This window comes from Phyllobates terribilis, unplaced genomic scaffold, assembly GCF_046119375.1.
Source record: "Phyllobates terribilis strain yellow unplaced genomic scaffold, ASM4611937v1 Scaffold_7__3_contigs__length_470593459, whole genome shotgun sequence".
Classification (NCBI taxonomy): domain Eukaryota; kingdom Metazoa; phylum Chordata; class Amphibia; order Anura; family Dendrobatidae; genus Phyllobates; species Phyllobates terribilis.
This window is the reverse complement of record NW_027362767.1, coordinates 160,572,313-160,591,642: the sequence shown is the minus strand read 5'-3', so window position 1 is coordinate 160,591,642 and position 19,330 is coordinate 160,572,313. Positions and strand designations below refer to the sequence as shown.

Below are 19,330 nucleotides of genomic sequence, written 5' to 3'. Positions count from 1 at the left end.
CCTTTATAATGGGAACATTTTTTTACTAAGGCTCTCTTCTATGTTTCTTCAAAGGGGTATTGGGTTGCGTCCAAATTTTTGGCAGCCCTTGCAGTCACTGCATACGCAATACCAGTATACGAGACCTGCTCCTTTATAATGGGAACATTTTGTTACTGAGGCCCTCCTCTTTGTATATTCAAAGGGGTATTGGGTATAGGATTACTGCTTCCAATAGGTGGCGCTATGGAGTTCAAGTATTCTTTTTCTCTGAAGAGGCAATTTGCATATTAAATTTCCCAGAGGAGCATTGCACGGCGAATAACCTTGATGTGCCAGCTGGTATGTCACTCTCCACTAGGAGAAACCTCAGTCCATAGCCTCTCATCTAGCCAAATCAGTTCTCATACTTTGCACTGATGAGGGACAACAGCCCGAAACACCGTGTCTGCAAATTGAGATTCTGATTAGGCTTTTATCCTAAGTCATATTGCACGACTCGTTAAAGGGTTGATTGTAACTTGTAGGATTACTGCTTCCAATAGGTGGTGCTATGGAGTTCAAGTCCTCTTTTTCTCTGAAGAGGCAATTTGCATTCCAAAATTTAGGCAGCCGTTGCAGTCACTGCATATGCAATAACTGTATAGGAGACCCATTCCTTTATAATGGGAACATTTTGTTTTCAGAGGCCCTCCTCTATGTCTCTTCAAAGGGGTATTGGAGTGCGTCTTAATTTTTGGCAGCCCTTGAAGTCACTTCATACACTATAAGAGTATATTAGACCTGCTCCTTAATAATGGGAAAAACAAAGCATAGCCAACTGATGGCCCTCTAACAATAGTGAGGGCCGACTGCTGGCCCTTTAACAATAGTAATGGCTGTCTGATGACCCTAAAAATAGGCTTTGTGACTTTCAGAGTCTCTCATTCATAAATGAAACAGGATGTGTCTGATGATGTGTCACACACCACATGGCCAGATAAGGTAGTAAAATGTTAAAATGACATTTACTGGTAAATGTATTTTTCACCGTTGAAAGCAATGCAAAAGTGCAAAAACTCATCAAAAATGCTACGTGTGAACATAGCCCAAGGTGTGGAGGAGCTTTTTTGTTTTTGGTTATTTATTTTACCTTACATACAAGTCATTACCCTGGAAAGGATGTTCCTTAACATTTTTCCCAGGAAAATCCATTTTGATTTAGTTTTTTTATGTTTTATTGTGAGACCATACAAGTGGTGTAATACCTCTGACAATGTTGTTGACAGCAGTGATGTGGGAGTCAGAAATGCTTCCAGGGGTCTTCCCCATGCTGTCCCCATGTCATATGAGCATTATTCTCATCGACTAGGGCAATTTTTAGGCCCTCTACTGACCTCCGGGGGGAGCCACATGATAAATGCTCGAGTTTCCCATAGACTTACATTGGGCTTGTTGCTCGGGTCGAGCACCCGAGTATTCCAATGTGCTCGACACGAGCAACGAGTAACCCGAGCATTTTAGTGCTCGCTCATCACTAATTAAGTATTAATACCTTAAAAACTTTACCAATACATTATTAATTTTCCAATTACAGATCCCGTCCCCCCTCCATCTATACAGATTGGATGGGAAGAAGATACCGGAGAGCGATGTAACGTCACCCTCCATTGCTCTGTCCCATCACAGACATCACATCTCTCCTACACCTGGAAATCCAGACACCAGGACTCTACATATCAGCTGTACAGTAATGGAAGCTCCATCCAGATATCATTACCCCCGGACCACCAGGACATGGAGCTCCTGTGTATAGTCCAGAACCCGGCCGACCAGAAGAATGTCTCCATTAATACACAACGCGACTGCTCCCACCCTGATACTTTCAGAGGTAGCAAAGGTAAAAAGACATTATTTACATTTCTGCACTAACCAGGGATCTAAAATTAAACACGATTATATCTTCAACCTTTGCCAAACCCCACCATACATATACAGCACAGAGATAGTATGGAATCTGTGGCCGCACCGTCACAAATGAGACCTGGCTGTTAAAGCTGATGGTGCGGAGTATCAGTTCGGAATAGAGATAATTTTGATCATGCAGTGTTGCTTGAAAGTTTGTGAATTTTTCACTTTTCTGCATAAATTTTGCCTAAAACTACACAAATCCTAAAAGTATATAAAGATAAGCAAATCAAACAAATGAGTAAAAATATTAGACTTTGTCATTTTTTGATTTAGCAAAACAATCCTATATTACATGTCTGTCAGTGGCAATAATATGTGAATCTTTTGGATTAGCAGAAAATTTGAAAGTAAAATGAGAGTCTGATGTTTCAGTCAATGGGATGACAATCAGCTGTGAGTGGGGGTCATGTTTTATTTAAAGCACAGACATCTATCAAAGTCTGATTTTTATATTACATTTGTGGAAGTGTATCATGGCATGAGCAAAGGAAATTTCTGAGGACTTGAGAATAAGAGTTGTTGATGCTCATCAGGCTGGAAAAGGTTACAAAACCATCTCTAAAAAGTTTTGTCTCCTCCAATTCACATTGTGTAGAAATGGAGGAATTTCAAGACCATTATTACACTCCCCAGGAGTGGCCGACTTACAAAGATCACTTCAAAAACAAGGTCTGTAATAGTTCACAAGGTCACAAAGAAACTCAAGGTAACCTCTAAGCAACTAAAGGTCTCGCTCACATTAGCTAATGTTAACATTCATGAGTTGACCTTCAGAAGGACACATAACAAGAATGGTGTGCATGGTAGGATTTTACAGAGAAAGCTTCTGCTCTCAAAAAAATAATTGTGTCCCCTCTGTAGTTTGCTGAAGGTCACCAAACTAGAAGACTACTGGAACAATATTTTATAGACGGATTACACCAAAATAGAGTTTTTATCTGTAAATGAGGAGTATTATGTTTGGATAAAGAAACACTGCATTACAGCATGAAACCTAATACCATCTGTGAAACCCAATGGTGGTGGTATCATGGTTTGGGCCTGTTTTGCTGTCTCAAGGCCATGACGATTGCCAACACTGATGGGTCAAAAAATTCTGTCTTTTATCAGCTAATATTAAAGGAAACTATTAGGACATGTCTCTATAAGCTGCATCTCAAGAGAATATGGGTCATGCAGCAAGACAACGACCTAAAGTACACAAGTCATTCTACAAAAGAATGATTATCTAGCATATATAATTGTCTTATCCCGTCTGTCTGTCCGTCCAGGAAATCCCACGTCGCTGATTGATCCGGCCGCGCCCAATCAGCGACGTGGGATTTCAGAACAAGATGGCGGCCTTTAGCGGATCACCATCACACGCTCACCCTCACACGCACACCCGCACACTCACACCCTCACCCGCACACCCTCACACGCTCACCCTCACACCCACACACGGTCACCCTCACACGGTCACCCTCACATGCTCAGACGATCACACGCACACCTCCACACGCTCACCCTCACACGCTCACCCTCACACATTCACCATCACACGCTCACCCTCACACGCTCACCCTCACATGCTCACCCTCACATGCTCACCCTCACACGCTCACCCTCACATGCTCACCCTTACTCCCTCACCCTCACGCTCACCCTCACATGCTAACCCTCACACGCTCACCCTCACACGCTCACCCTCACACGCTCTCACCCTCACATGCTCATTCTCACACGCTCACCCTCACATGCTGACCCTCACACCCTCACATGCTCACCTTCACACGCTCACCCTCACACGCTCACCCTCACACGCACATCCTCACACGCACACCCTCACTCTCAGATGCTCACCCTCAAACTCTCAGACGCTCACCCTCAGACTCTCACACGCTCACCCTCACACGCTCACCCTCACACGCTCACCCTAAACCGCTCACCCGCTCATCCTCACAAGCTCATCCTCACACGCTCACCCTCACACACTCACCCTCACACGCTCACCCTCACACGCTCACACGCTCACCCTCACACGCTCATTCTCACACGCTCACCATCACACATTCACACTCTCACACGCTCACACCCTCACACACTCACCCTCACACGCACACCCTCAACCGCACACCCTCACTCTCAGACATTCACCCTCAAACTCTCAGACGCTCACCCTCAGACGCTCACACGCTCACCCTCACACGCTCACCCTCAGAAGCTCACCCTCAGACGATCACCTTCAGATGCTCGCCCTCACATGCTCCCACCCTCACACGCTCACCCTCCCACGCTCCCACGCTCACCCTCACACACTCCTACTCTCACCCTCACACACTCATCCTCATATGCACACCCTCACCCCCTCACTCTCAGACACTCACCCTCAGACGCTCACCCTCAGACGCTCACCCTCACATGCTCACCTTCACACGCACACGCTCACTCTCCCATGCTCACCCTCACACACTCACCCTCACACACTCACCCTCACACACACACGCTCACCCTCACATGCTCACCCTCACCCGCTCACCCTCACACGCACACCCTCACCCGCACACCCTCACCTGCACACCATCACACGCTCACCCTCACACGCTCACCCTCACACCCACACACGGTCACCCTCACATGCTCACACGCTCACACACTCACCCTCACAAGCACACCTCCACACGCACACGCTCACCCTCACACCCTCACCCGCTCACCCTCAAACGCTCACCCTTACACCCTCACACGCTCACTCACACGCTCACCCTCACATGCTCACCCTCACACGCTCACCCTCACACCCTCACCCTCACACCCTCACACGCTCTCACCCTCACAAGCTCTCACCCTCACACGCTCTCACCGTCACATGCTGACCCTCACACGCTCACACCCGCACAGGCTCACACCCTCACACGTTCACCCTCACACGCTCACCCTCACACGCTCACCCTCACACGCTCCCACGCTCACCCTCACACACTCCTACTCTCACCCTCACACACTCATCCTCACATGCACACCCTCACCCCCTCACTCTCAGACACTCACCCTCAGACGCTCACCCTCAGACGCTCACCCTCACATGCTCACCCTCACACGCACACGCTCACGCTCCCATGCTCACCCTCACACACTCACCCTCACACACACACGCTCACCCTCACATGCTCACCCTCACCCTCACACGCACACCCTCACCCGCACACCCTCACCTGCACACCATCACACGCTCACCCTCACACGCTCACCCTCACACCCACACACTGTCACCCTCACATGCTCACACGCTCACACACTCACCCTCACACGCACATGCTCACCCTCACACCCTCACCCGCTCACCCTCAAACGCTCACCCTCACACGCTCACCCTTACACCCTCACACGCTCACTCTCACGCTCACACGCTCACCCTCACACGCTCACCCTCACACCCTCACCCTCACACCCTCACACGCTCTCACCCTCACAAGCTCTCACCCTCACACGCTCTCACCGTCACATGCTGACCCTCACACGCTCACACCCGCACACGCTCACACCCTCACACGTTCACCCTCACACGCTCACCCTCACACGCTCACCCTCACACGCACACCCTCACATGCACACCCTCAACCGCACACCCTCACCCTCAGATGCTAACCCTCAGACGCTCACCCTCAGACGCTCACCCTCAGATGCTCACACGCTCACCCTCACACCCTCACACGCTCACCCTCACACGCTCACTCTCACATGCTCACCCTCACACACTCACCCTCACAAGCTCACCCTCACACGCTCTCACCCTCTCAAGCTCTCAACCTCACACGCTCTCACCCTCACATGCTGACCCTCACACGCTCACACCCGCACACGCTCACACCCTCACACGTTCACCCTCACACGCTCACCCTCACACGCTCACCCTCACACGCACACCCTCACACGCACACCCTCAACAGCACACCCTCACCCTCAGACGCTAACCCTCAGATGCTCACCCTCAGACGCTCACCCTCAGACGCTCACACGCTCACCCTCACACCCTCACACGCACACCCTCACTCTCACATGCTCAATCTCACCCGCTCACCCTCACACGCACACCCTCACCCGCACACCCTCACCTGCACACCATCACACGCTCACCCTCACACGCTCACCCTCACACCCACACACGGTCACCCTCACACGCTCACCCTCACACGCTCACCCTCACACGCACACCCTCACATGCACACCCTCAACCGCACACCCTCACCCTCAGATGCTAACCCTCAGACGCTCACCCTCAGACGCTCACCCTCAGATGCTCACACGCTCACCCTCACACCCTCACACGCTCACCCTCACACGCTCACTCTCACATGCTCACCCTCACACACTCACCCTCACACGCTCACCCTCACAAGCTCACCCTCACACGCTCTCACCCTCTCAAGCTCTCAACCTCACACGCTCTCACCCTCACATGCTGACCCTCACACGCTCACACCCGCACACGCTCACACCCTCACACGTTCACCCTCACACGCTCACCTTCACACGCTCACCCTCACACGCACACCCTCACACGCACACCCTCAACAGCACACCCTCACCCTCAGACGCTAACCCTCAGATGCTCACCCTCAGACGCTCACCCTCAGACGCTCACACGCTCACCCTCACACGCACACCCTCACCCTCACATGCACACCATCACACGCTCACCCTCACACGCTCACCCTCACACCCACACACGGTCACCCTCACATGCTCACACGCTCACACACTCACCCTCACACGCACACCTCCACACGCTCACCCTTACACCCTCACCCGCTCACCCTCTCACCCTCAAACGCTCACCCTCACACGCTCACCCTTACACCCTCACACGTTCACTCTCACGCTCACCCTCACACGCTCACCCTCACATGCTCACCCGCACACCCTCACACGCTCTCACCCTCACAAGCTCTCACCCTCACACGCTCTCACCCTCACATGCTGACCCTCACACGCTCACACCCGCACACGCTCACACCCTCACACGTTCACCCTCACAAGCTCACCCTCACACGCTCACCCTCACACGCACACCCTCACATGCACACCCTCAACCGCACACCCTCACCCTCAGACGCTCACCCTCAGATGCTCACACGCTCACCCTCACACCCTCACACGCTCACCCTCACACGCTCACCCTCACATGCTCACCCTCACACGCTCACCCTCACACGCTCACCCTCACAAGCTCACCCTTACACGCTCTCACCCTCACAAGCTCTCACCCTCACATGCTCTCACCCTCACATGCTGACCCTCACACCCGCACACGCTCACACCCTCACACGTTCACCCTCACACGCTCACCCTCACACGCTCACCCTCACACGCTCACCCTCACACGCACACCCTCACACGCACACCCTCAACCGCACACCCTCACCCTCAGATGCTAACCCTCAGATGCTCACCCTCAGATGCTCACCCTCAGACGCTCACCCTCAGATGCTCACACGCTCACCCTCACACCCTCACACGCACACCCTCACACGCACACCCTCACATGCACACCCTCACACGCTCACATCCTCACACGCTCACCCTCACACCCTCAGACGCTCACCCTCACACCCTCAGATGCTCACCCTCACACGCTCACCCTCAGACGCTCACCCTCAGATGCTCACTCTCACACGCTCACCCTCACACGCTCACCCTCACACGCTCTCACCCTCACATGCTCATTCTCACACACTCACCCTCACACCCTCACATGCTCACCCTCACACACTCACCCTCACACGCTCACCCTCACACGCACACCCTCAACCGCACACCCTCACTCTCAGATGCTCATCCTCAGACTCTCACACACTCACCCTCACACGCTCACCCTCAATCGCTTACCCTAAACCGCTCACACGCTCATCCTCACACGCTCACCCTCACACGCTCACCCTCACACGCTCACACGCTCACCCTCACACGCTCATTCTCACACGCTCACCCTCACATATTCACACCCTCACACGCTCACACCCTCACACACTCACCTTCACACGCTCACCCTCACACGCTCACCCTCACACGCACACCCTCACTCTCAGACACTTACCCTCAAACTCTCAGACGCTCACCCTCAGACGCTCACACGCTCACCCTCACACGCTCACCCTCAGAAGCTCACCCTCAGACGATCACCCTCACATGCTCGCCCTCAGATGCTCCCACCCTCACACGCTCCCATTCTCACCCTCACACACTCCTACTCTCACCCTCACACACTCATCCTCACACGCACACCCTCACCCCCTCACTCTCAGACATTCACCCTCAGACGCTCACCCTCAGACGCTCACCCTCACATGCTCACCCTCACACGCACACGCTCACATGCTCACGCTCCCATGCTCACCCTCACACGCTCCCACGCTCACCCTCACACGCACACGCTCACCCTCACATGCTCACCCTCACACGCTCACCTTCACCCGCTCACCCTCACCCGCTCACCCTCACACGCACACCCTCACCCGCTCACACGCACACCCTCACCCGCACACCCTCACCTGCACACCATCACACGCTCACCCTCACACGCTCATCCTCACACCCACACACGGTCACCCTCACATGCTCACACACTCACCCTCACACGCACACCTCCACACGCACAAGCTCACCCTCACACCCTCACCCGCTCACCCTCTCACCCTCAAACGCTCACCCTCACACGCTCACCCTTACACCCTCACACACTCACTCTCATTCTCACACTCACACGCTCACCCTCACACGCTCACCCTCACATGCTCACCCTCACACGCTCACCCTCACACGCTCACAATCACACCCTCACACGCTCTCACCCTCACAAGCTCTCACCCCCACACGCTCTCACCCTCACATGCTGACCCTCACACGCTCACACCCGCACACGCTCACACCGTCACACGTTCACCCTCACACGCTCACCTTCACACGCTCACCCTCACACGCACACCCTCACATGCACACCCTCAACCGCACACCCTCACCCTCAGATGCTAACCCTCAGATGCTCACCCTCAGACGCTCACCCTCAGATGCTCACACGCTCACCCTCACACCCTCACACGCTCACCCTCACACGCTCACCCTCACGCGCTCACTCTCACATGCTCACCCTCACACATTCACCCTCACCCGCTCACCCTCACAAGCTCACCCTCACACGCTCTCACCCTCACAAGCTCTCACCCTCACACGCTCTCACCCTCACATGCTGACCTTTACACGCTCACACCCGCACACGCTCACACCCTCACAGGTTCACCCTTACACACTCACCCTCACACGCTCACCCTCACACGCACACCCTCAACCGCACACCCTCACCCTCAGACGCTAACCCTCAGATGCTCACCCTCAGACGCTCACCCTCAGTCGCTCACCCTAAGATGCTCACACGCTCACCCTCACACCCTAAGACGCTCACCCTCAGACGCTCACCCTCACATGCTCCCACCCTTACACCCTCACCCTCACACGCTCCTACGCTCACTCTCACACGCTCATCCTCACACGCTCACCCTCACGCACACCCTCACACGTACACCCTCACATTCACATACTCACAAGCACACCTTCACATCCTCACACGCACACCCTCACACGCACACCCTCACATGCACACCCTCACACGCTCACATCCTCACACGCTCACCCTCACACCCTCAGACGCTCACCCTCACGCCCTCAGACGCTCACGCTCAGACGTTCACCCTCAGACGCTCACCCTCAGATGCTCACTCTCACACACTCACCCTCACACGCTCATCCTCACACGCACACCCTCACACGCTCACCCTCACACGCTCACCCTCACACGCTCACCCTCACACGCTCACCCTCACATGCTCACCCTCACACGCATACCCTCACACGCACACCCTCACACGCACACCCTCACACGCACACACGCACACGCTCACCCTCACACGCTCACCCTCACATGCTCACCTTCACACACCCACCTTCACACGCTCACCTTCACACGCTCACCCTCACCCGCTCACCCTCACACTCTCACCCTCACACGCTCCCACGCTCACCCTCACATGCTCCCACCCTCACCCTCACACCCTCACATGCTCACCTGCACACCCTCACACGCTCACCCTCACATGCTCACACTCACAAGCACACCCTCACACGCTCAGTCTCACCCTCACATGCTCACCCTCACACCCGCACACGCTCACCCTCACATGATCACCCTCACATGCTCACACGCACACCTCCATATGCACACGCTCAACCTCACACGCACACCTCCACACGCACACGCTCACCCTCACACACTCACCCTCACACGCTCACCCTCACACGCTCACCCGTTCACCCTGTGCTAGCCGGTCATCTCCCTCACGCTCACCCTGTGCTAGCCGGTCATCTCCCGGTTGCTCGCAGCAGAAGTACCCCGACCGGCGTCTTCGCTCCCCGGTCCTCCAAAATTCATTAGGGGCCCCGGGGGGATACATTGGGGGGTTAATTTAAAGTAGTGCTCAACCCATTTAAATACTGCTTCGCTGATTAGTCGCGCCCGGTCGGCCGCATACATATTCTAGAATACCCGATGCGTTAGAATCGGGCCACCATCTAGTAGAAGAATAAAGCTAAAGTTCTGGAGTGGCCAAGTTACAGTCCTGACCTTAATCCTATAGAAACATCTGATTTCGTTTTAGGACAAAGTTAAGCAGAAATATTAAAGATTCTCAAGGCTTTAAAACCTTTCAAGCATTTGTGTTGCTGTTAAACCCCTTAGGTGGTATGGTTGTTATTGACAATAGCATCTAAGTGGTTACACAAAGAACAGTATTTTCCTTGTCATCTATACAGCCTGATTGAGGGGTGTGCATACTTTACTATGGTAGCCATGGACTAACTGGTGCCCCCATTGCTGCTATTACTAGATGTACATGTACTATTATCATTTATACAGTGTTATTATTATTATTATTAGTGGTCTTTAGCTCAGTCCAGAGCAATGGCGACTTGATGGATGAATTCTCTGTAGGAAGCTCGACCTTGTGCAAGCCTAGATAGAACCATCAGGGTATACAGAGAATTATAATACATAGATAGTACATACCTTTTCTTACTCTTTACAGGTGACGGACGTCACTATTACATGTTGCTGTTAATTCCCTTGGCGGCCTTGGTGGTGATTTCTGGATTGTTTCTTTTAAAGCTCTATAAAAAAAAGGAAAAGGCAGCAAATCAAAGGAGGAGAGGTAATTTTATCTGAAGTAGAACAATGATGCCGATCAATATAGTTGGGTCTGATCTATTTATTTCAATACCTCATGGCTTGCATTTGAAAGCATTTGTACCCACCAGGGGTCCCTTATTGTCCAATATGGACATGACATACTTTATTTGGAATAGTCGGATGTGTTTGAGGTTATGTGGGACAGTTTGTCCCCAGGACCTACCCTAATGCCTCAATGGTCACATACAGATCAATAGTGGTTGACTGCCCCTCTTCACCATACCAGCCCTTGGCTTTCCAAAGAGCCAATCCCGCCAGGAGATGACGCGCCCCTAGGGCAGTGGGGTACTCGGTGTCTGGGCCTATGGATGCTGGGGGGAATATGTCACAGTGGCTGGCCCGGTCCGTGGCCCAGGGCGGTCAACAAAAAGGGGATAGTTTATATGGGATTTGTAGTTTGATCGTGACGCCACCTGTGGTTTCTGGTAATTTGTACCAGCGCTGCTGCAGACCTCTGAGGCAGTTAATAGGCAGCTAGGATGGAACAGCTCTCCACAGGTGGAGCGGGCCTCAGGGCAGTGTAGAGCTTGATGGTGGGTGGTGATGCTGGGGCTTGTAGTGCAGTCGGGATGGCGCAGCAGGAGTAACTGACAGAGACAGGGGATTCGCTTCAATACCTTTACTGGTTCGGATGTCAGGTACGGTCCAGGGTACTCGGTAGGAAGGGTGGACTTCAGGAATTGTCCTCAGTGAGCGGGTATAAGGCCTCCTGGTCCGTGTCTCCCTCTCTCTAAGCTCCTGGCCAGCCTGAAACTGGGCCTAGCTTCTGTGTCATGTTGCTCTCTTCACCTGTCGCTTGGTAGTAGGACCTTCCGCTGGCAACCACTATCCCTGGGAGCCGGGGCCTTCGAGGTTCCTGGTCCTGTAATGTGTTTAGCTTCAGGTCGGCCAGGGACTTGTAGTCCTCCTTGTTTGCCGGTGATCCCTACTGGGTATAAATGGACCCTGTAGGCGCGGACCCGGTGTCCGGTTTGTATATTCGGGGTGAGCCTATCATGTTATTCTGCCCCCTCAACTCCTCTCTCCTCTTTTCCTTCAGCCACACTCGGGGCCCTCAATACAGTAGCAGACATGCTGTGTCTTCGCTGCTCTCAATGTCAGAATGCTCTCCTCAAACTAACTTCTGACTGAACTGCCTGGCTCCACCCTCTATATATATATCCCTAACAGGGCTCCCTCTGGTGGTTTGAGGTGGAAGAGTGGAGGTGTTTGTTTGTAACGAGGGCCTCTTGTTGCGAAGTCCATCCATGCACCCTTTTGGGTCCTGTGGTACCTGTGAACTGCAGGGTGCCACATTCCCCCTTAGTACAATTCAGCACTCTTGGACTGAAGCATTTTGTACAAGTTACAACAATAACAACAATAGAGTTACAGTATGTCCTGTAACCAGGTGTCCATTTCACCTATGAAAGTGCAAAAATGAGTAACATGAGGGACCCGCCTGAAAACTCTCAACGTAGGCCCTGGGCGTGGCTACAGGGCATAAGTGATCCAGGTGCTGGACCATGTCTTCGGCCACGCCAAACTGGTTTTTGTTCAGTGGTCAAATAAGGGGTACTTTTGATGAGTGCAACTATTTACAAGAACAGTTTTTGGCTGCTCACAATCCTCAGCCTACAAGTCTTTATACCCTTACGGGTAACTAAATGCACATATTATTTCAATTCATACAATAAACAATAGTAGGAAATACCCAACTGGGTAACTATTTATATTGTAGGCAATTTGTGCTTATTCCCTAAACCTGGCAGGGATTTGTCCTTGTGTGCTGCGTGTGGACCTTCGTAGCACTGGGATGATACTGGTATCTGTGCATGCACTCTCTGTTAATCTAGCAGGTGTACATGCTGGTAGATTATAAAACTGCCTTAATCTCTCTATGGGACTGGCAAGTGCACTGATTACTGGGCCTTCAGGCTCTGCTTCAACAGGTGATCCTCCTCTTACTGGGGACTCTCCCTGTTCCTGAGTAGGCTCTTCCAGGGCGCTCACAGGTTCTTCTTGTGGCTGATAGAAGTGTATTACTGGTATAATAACTGCTCCATCAAGGTGAGGCCAGTTCGCAGGGAAATCTCCTAGAACTGTGTGAAGCACATCTTCCTTGGGTTCTTCCGGTGCTATAAGAGGTACTTCTTCCTCCGTTGTCTTCAGTAGACCTGGGCACACTTTCAAGTGGTCTCTTGAGACTGTTGCGGTTGTCTTACCTCCATCTTTACTAATCAGGCAGGTTTTACTGTTGTCAAATCTGGAGTTCAGCACTGTGTAGGCCTCTCTTTCCCACTGGTCATCAAGTTTGTGACCTCTCCTCTTCCGTTTTAGCACTATCTCTCCAGGTGCCAAGGGTTCTGCTGGTGCATGTTTATTGTACTGTTCTTCTTGTTTTTCTCTTACTCTGTTTAGACTGTCTTTGACACAGGCCTGTACTCTCCTGTACTGCTCTTGCCGATTTGTATCCCAGTCTTCAGTGGACATATCTGCTTCAGGTTTTACCACTCCGAGTTCCAGGTCCATTGGCAACTTCCCGGGTCTTGCTCTCATGAGGTACGCTGGGGTACAATTAGTAGAACTCACAGGTATGTGACTGTACAGATCTACCAGGTCAGGAAGTTTGTCTGGCCACTAGTTCCTTTCTTCCAAGGGTAAGGTTTTCAGCAGGTCTATGATGATGTTGTTCATTTTCTCACACAAACCATTGGTCTGAGGGTGATACGGCGTAGTCCGGATCTTCTTGCACCCATACAGATGACAGAATTCTTTAAACAGCTCGGCTTTAAAGGCAGGGCCTTGATCCGTCAGCACTTTGTCTGGGTATCCATGGGGCCTGCAGAAGTATGCTTGGAACGTTCTTGCTGCAGTTTCTGCTGTCAGATCCTTGACAGGGGCTACCACCAGGAACCGGGAATAATGATCCACCATGGTCAGTGCATAGGAATAGCCTGACCTGCTGGGTGACAGCTTGACGTGATCGAGAGCGACAATCTCCAGGGGCCGGGTTGTTTTGATGGACTGCAAGGGTGCTTTCTGGGTGCCGTAGTCTTTTCTTCTGAGGCTACAGAGCCCACAATTCCGGCACCACCTCTCTATGGAACTCCACATTCCAACCCAGTAGAACCGGTCCTTCAGCAGGGTTTCCAGCTTCTTCCAGCCAAAGTGACCTGCTTGATCGTGGTAGGTCTCTAACACCATCTGGATATCCATCCTGGGTACAACAATCTGCCACACCATTTCATGGGTCTTGGGGTTGAAATATTTTCTGCACAGCTTCTCTCTGTAGATGAACAGCCGACTTCTCTCATTCCACAGGTGTTTAGCTTGTGGGGGAGCATCCTTCTCCAGGTGATAACCTTCTTGGGTTATCAGTCTTTTGATGAGGCTGACAACCGGGTCACTGTCCTGGGTCTCCTTCCAACTGTGGTGGGGTAGAGGATTCAGCGTCCTTCCCTGATGTCTTCTGGTGACGTGTTGCTTGTGGACCACTCTGCTTTGGTGGAAAGCAGGTAATTCAACTTCCTCTAAATCATCCACTTCATCCTCGGTGTCTGACTGGTGAGGCATCCTTGACAGGGCATCAGCATTTGTGTTCTTGTGACCTGCCCGATACTTGATGGTGAACTGATAATTCGACAGTCTGGCCACCCAACACTGTTCCATGGCTCCCAACCTGGCTGTCTCCAGGTGTGTCAAGGGATTATTGTCAGTAAAGGCTGTGAATTTTGTTGAGGCTAGGTAATGCTTGAACCTTTCAGTGATAGCCCAGACCAAGGCCAGGAACTCCAGCTTGAAGGAACTGTAATTCTCCGGGTTCCTCTCAATAGGGCGAAGCTTTCTACTGGCATACGCAATTACCTTTTCTCTGCCATATTGCTTCTGGGACAACACAGCTCCCAGTCCCTCGTTGCTGGCGTCGGTGTACAGCACAAAAGGCTGGCTGAAGTCAGGGTAAGCCAGGATTTTTTCACCAGTTAGGACTTCCTTCATTGATGCAAAGGACTCAGTCTGCTCTTTGCCCCACTGGAATGGGGGACTTTTTCCTCTTTTGGACTGTCCTACCAGGAGATCTTGTAGAGGTGTTACCTTTTTGGTATAGTCCTTTATGAACCTCCTGTAGTACCTGACCAGTCCCAGGAATTGCCGTACTTCTTTGATGTTTCTCGGTTCAGGCCACTTCTGGATGGCAGTGACCTTCTCCGGGTCTGGTGCTACTCCCTCTGAGCTCACTACGTGTCCCAGGTACTGAACCTTCTGTTTGAGCAGGTGGTACTTGGAAGGTTTTACTTTCATCCCATACCGGGACAATGCTTCAAATACCTCCGCCAGGTGCTTCAGATGGTCTTCATACGTCCTTGAGTACACGATAACATCATCCAGGTACAGCAGCACTGTCTCAAAGTTCTGGTGTCCTAAGCAACACTCCATCAGCCTCTGGAACGTTCCGGGTGCATTGCAGAGTCCAAACAGCAATACTGTTGAATTCGCACAGTCCCATCAGGGTGGTGAAGGCTGTCTTCTCCCGGTCTTCCTCAGCAACAGAGACTTGCCAGTACCTGCTAGTGAGATCCAATGTAGAGAAGTAATTGGCAGATTTTAGTGCACCCAGGGATTCCTCTATACGGGGCAAAGGGTATGCAACTTTATGTGTTATTCAATTAACTTGTCTATAATCTACACACATTCTCATGCTACCGTCCTTTTTCCTGACCAGGACCAGGGGAGCTGCCCAGGGGCTACAGCTATCCCTTACGACCCCTGCTTTTTTCATATCATGCAACATTTCCTTGGCTTTTTGGTAATGTGCTGGTGGTACGGGACTGTAACGCTCCTTAATGGGTGGATGGTTCCCGTGGGTATGTGGTGTAGTACCCCTTTAACTCTTCCAAAATCAAGTGGGTGTTTACTAAACACTTGTTCATATTCCTGAACCACTCTGTAGACACCGTGTTTTTGATGGACAGGAGTGGCGTCAGTTCCAACATGGAGCTGTTGACACCAATCCTCCAGCTGAGCTTCGGAGTCATTGTCCTCCACTGTATCTGGTGGGGTCAAGGATTCCACTGTGGTTATGGCATCATTATTCACAGTATACAGTCTGGCAACAGTGGCGTATCGTGGCAATTTAACTTCCTCCTCCCCACAATTTAGGAGACGTACGGGTACCCTCCCATTGCGTACATCAACTACCCCTCTAGCAGTTAGGAGTGTAGGTCTGTGTTCTGAACTGATGGGCTCCACTACCGCCTGGTAGTTCTTTCCCTTGTGACCTATTGCTGCCCTACACCAAATCAGCATCTCACTCATTGGGGGAATCACAATGGGTATCGGGTCTGTCACCCGTACATTACCAATCTCACCACCTGTTAGCTTTATCTGTTGCTGGTACAGGAGGGCTCGAATCTCTCTCTGGGGCACCTTCCTCTGCCCTGGTTTGGCAGTGTCAGCAATCTGTTGGAGTAAAAACAACACTTCTCCCAAGCAGTTACCAACAATATTTGTACAAAGTATCATATACGGATTGGTATCACTAGGGTTAGATTCTATAACAATTAGTCCTTGGTCGTTTAGTTCCACTCTCCCCACCTTCACTGTCACGTCCTTAACTCCTACTAAGGTAAGAGGAAGGCCGTTAGAGGCATACACAGAGAGGTTCGGGGCTGGCGGGCGGAGTTCATCTATGGACCAGTACCTTTTGTAGAGGACATCAGGTATGATGGTTACCGGTGTCCAGTAACGCAGGTGTTGCTATGCTGTCCAGCACGATGGACAGGAAACGCCTTCCTCCTACGAACTGGTTGTATGAGCTTGATTGGCCTGGTTGAGTTACTCCTGGGTGTCGGCCCTCGGCCCCAGGGTTTGCCCTTTTAAAGGACAGTCCCGCGCGGTGTGGCCTGCCTTGTGGCAACGGTAGCAGATGAAGTCTCCTGGAGGGCGATGTTGGCCGTTGGTCCTCCCACGGGGTGGCGTTGTCCTCCTATGGGGTGGCGTTGTCCTCCTTCTTCTCCTCATCCAAGGGACATCCTCAGGACTGTCGGCGAGTAGGATCCTTCCTTCCGGCTCAGGCTCCGTCTGTAGCTGCAGGGTGCTCAGGACAGTGGCCAGGGTTTTACTTAGCTGACACACTTCAGAGCGCAGGCTGTCTAGCTCACTAGGGGGCACTGTTTGCATCTTTGTTTCAGCCGTTAATGAAGGAGCAGTGGGTGCTGCGGGCACTGGGGTGGTCCCACCCTGGTAACGCTGGATAGCAGTCCCTGATGTTTCCAGGGGCTGAAGGCCCTTAATAGCCATGTCCTTCAGGGTGTCAAAGGTGGCATTTGGATGATCTAAGGCCCACCACCATACGGTTCTGCTCTCCTCCTGGGACCTCAACCCCCGGATGAATTGTTCTGTCAGCATTTTGTCCTCACCATGTATGCTGGCTTTACTAACCTGTTTCAGGGCCCGCAGGGCTTCCTGTAAGCGCCAGGCATAGTCCCGGATACTGTCCTCAGGTTTCTGGGTACAGTGGTAGAATCTCCTCCGGAGATCTGTCTCAGTGCGGTTTTCAAACACAGTTTGCAGTCTCTAAAAGATAATGGATAATGATTATGATAATGATAATGATTATGATAATGATTCCTGGTCTGCGGCTGGCCAGGTTTCAATTTCCCGCTCGGCGGCACCAGTCGATTGTCCCAGCACAACATCAGCTCTCTGTTTACCAGTCATTGAGTACATATCCAGTACACTGTATATCTTCCTTTTGAATCCAGACAGGGTGTCTGGTTTGCCATCATACTGGGGAAGCCATTTTGCTCCAGGGATATACGGCAGGGCCATGGGTATTAACGGAGTCACGACCCCTGCTGGTGGGGCGGATTCTCCGGCCTGAGCAGCGCCGGGCGCAAGTTGAGCATCGAGAGCATTAACCGGTGCTCTGGCGTTTTGCTGGTCGTTGGCCATGGTTGCGCCCCCCTAGTAAACCGTAGCCTACCTTCTTTTCTTTTGATCGGGTAGGCCGCAGCTCCGCAGACGACGGTCTCCTTCCAGGACCTGATGCTTCCTGGTGCTGCGTCAGAGCGCGAGGTGGGGCTTGAGCTTCGCGCGCTTCAAGCAGTCACGCCTCTCCAATTCCCGCGGTTACACCCCTCTTCTTCCCGCGCGGCGACGCGGTAATGGCGGCGATGTTCACCACAGTTAAAGCACAGTTCAATACGGCACACAGTACCCGGTGGCAACGGGCACGAAGTCCTGTTTGTGACACCAGAGATGACGCCCCCCCAGGGCAGTGGGGTACTCGGTGTTCGGGCCTATGGATGCTGGGGGGAATATGTCACAGTGGCTGGCCCGGTCCGTGGTCCAGGGCGATCAACAAAAAGGGGATAGTTTATATGGGATTTGTAGTTTGATCGTGACGCCACCTGTGATTTCTGGTAATTTGTACCAGCGCTGCTGCAGACCTCTGAGGCAGTTAATAGGCAGCTAGGATGGAACAGCTCTCCTCAGGGCAGTGTAGAGTTTGATAGTGGGTGGTGATGCTGGGGCTTGTAGTGCAGTGGGGATGGCGCAGCAGGAGTAACTGACAGAGACAGGGGATTCGCTTCAACACCCTTTACTGGTGCGGATGTCAAGTATGGTCCAGGGTGCTCGGTAGGAAGGGTGCACTTCAGGAATACTCCCCAGAGAGCGGGTATAAGGCCTCCTGGTCCGTGTCTCCCTCTCTCTAAGCTCCTGGCCAGCCTGAAACTGGGCCTAGCTTCTGTGTCGTGTTGCTCTCTTCACCTGTCACTTGGTAGTAGGACCTTCCGCTGGCAACCACTATCCCTGGGAGCCGGGGCCTTCATGGTTCCTGGTCCTGTAATGAGTTTAGCTTCAGGTCGGCCAGGGACTTGTAGTCCTCCTGGTATGCCGGTGATCCCTACTGGGTATAAAGGGACCCTGTAGGCGCGGACCCGGTGTCCGGTTTGTATACTCGGGGTGAGCCTATCATGCTCCTCTGCCCCCTTAACTCCTCTCTCCTCTTTTCCTTCGGCCACACTCGGGGCCCTTCAAACAGCAGCAGACGTGCTGCGTCTTCGCTGCTCTCAGCGTCAGCACGCTCTCCTCAGACTAACTTCTGACTGAACTGCCTGGCTCCACCCTCCATCCCTAACAGGG

General features: G+C 52.4%; 1 protein-coding gene across 3 annotated transcripts in view; it reads left to right on the top strand.

Annotated features, from left to right (window-relative positions):
* LOC141153006 (CD48 antigen-like) overlaps positions 1 to 19,330 on the top strand; it is a 71,592-nt gene that overhangs the window by 46,345 nt on the left and 5,917 nt on the right. For 2 of the 3 annotated variants that reach the window (XM_073637677.1, XM_073637679.1), the window contains 2 exons: positions 1,556 to 1,858; positions 11,043 to 11,165. In XM_073637677.1, the coding sequence (XP_073493778.1) occupies positions 1,556 to 1,858; positions 11,043 to 11,165 (426 nt within the window). The remainder of the gene's footprint in view (positions 1 to 1,555; positions 1,859 to 11,042; positions 11,166 to 19,330) is intronic. The other variant, XM_073637678.1, reaches the window with a different exon arrangement.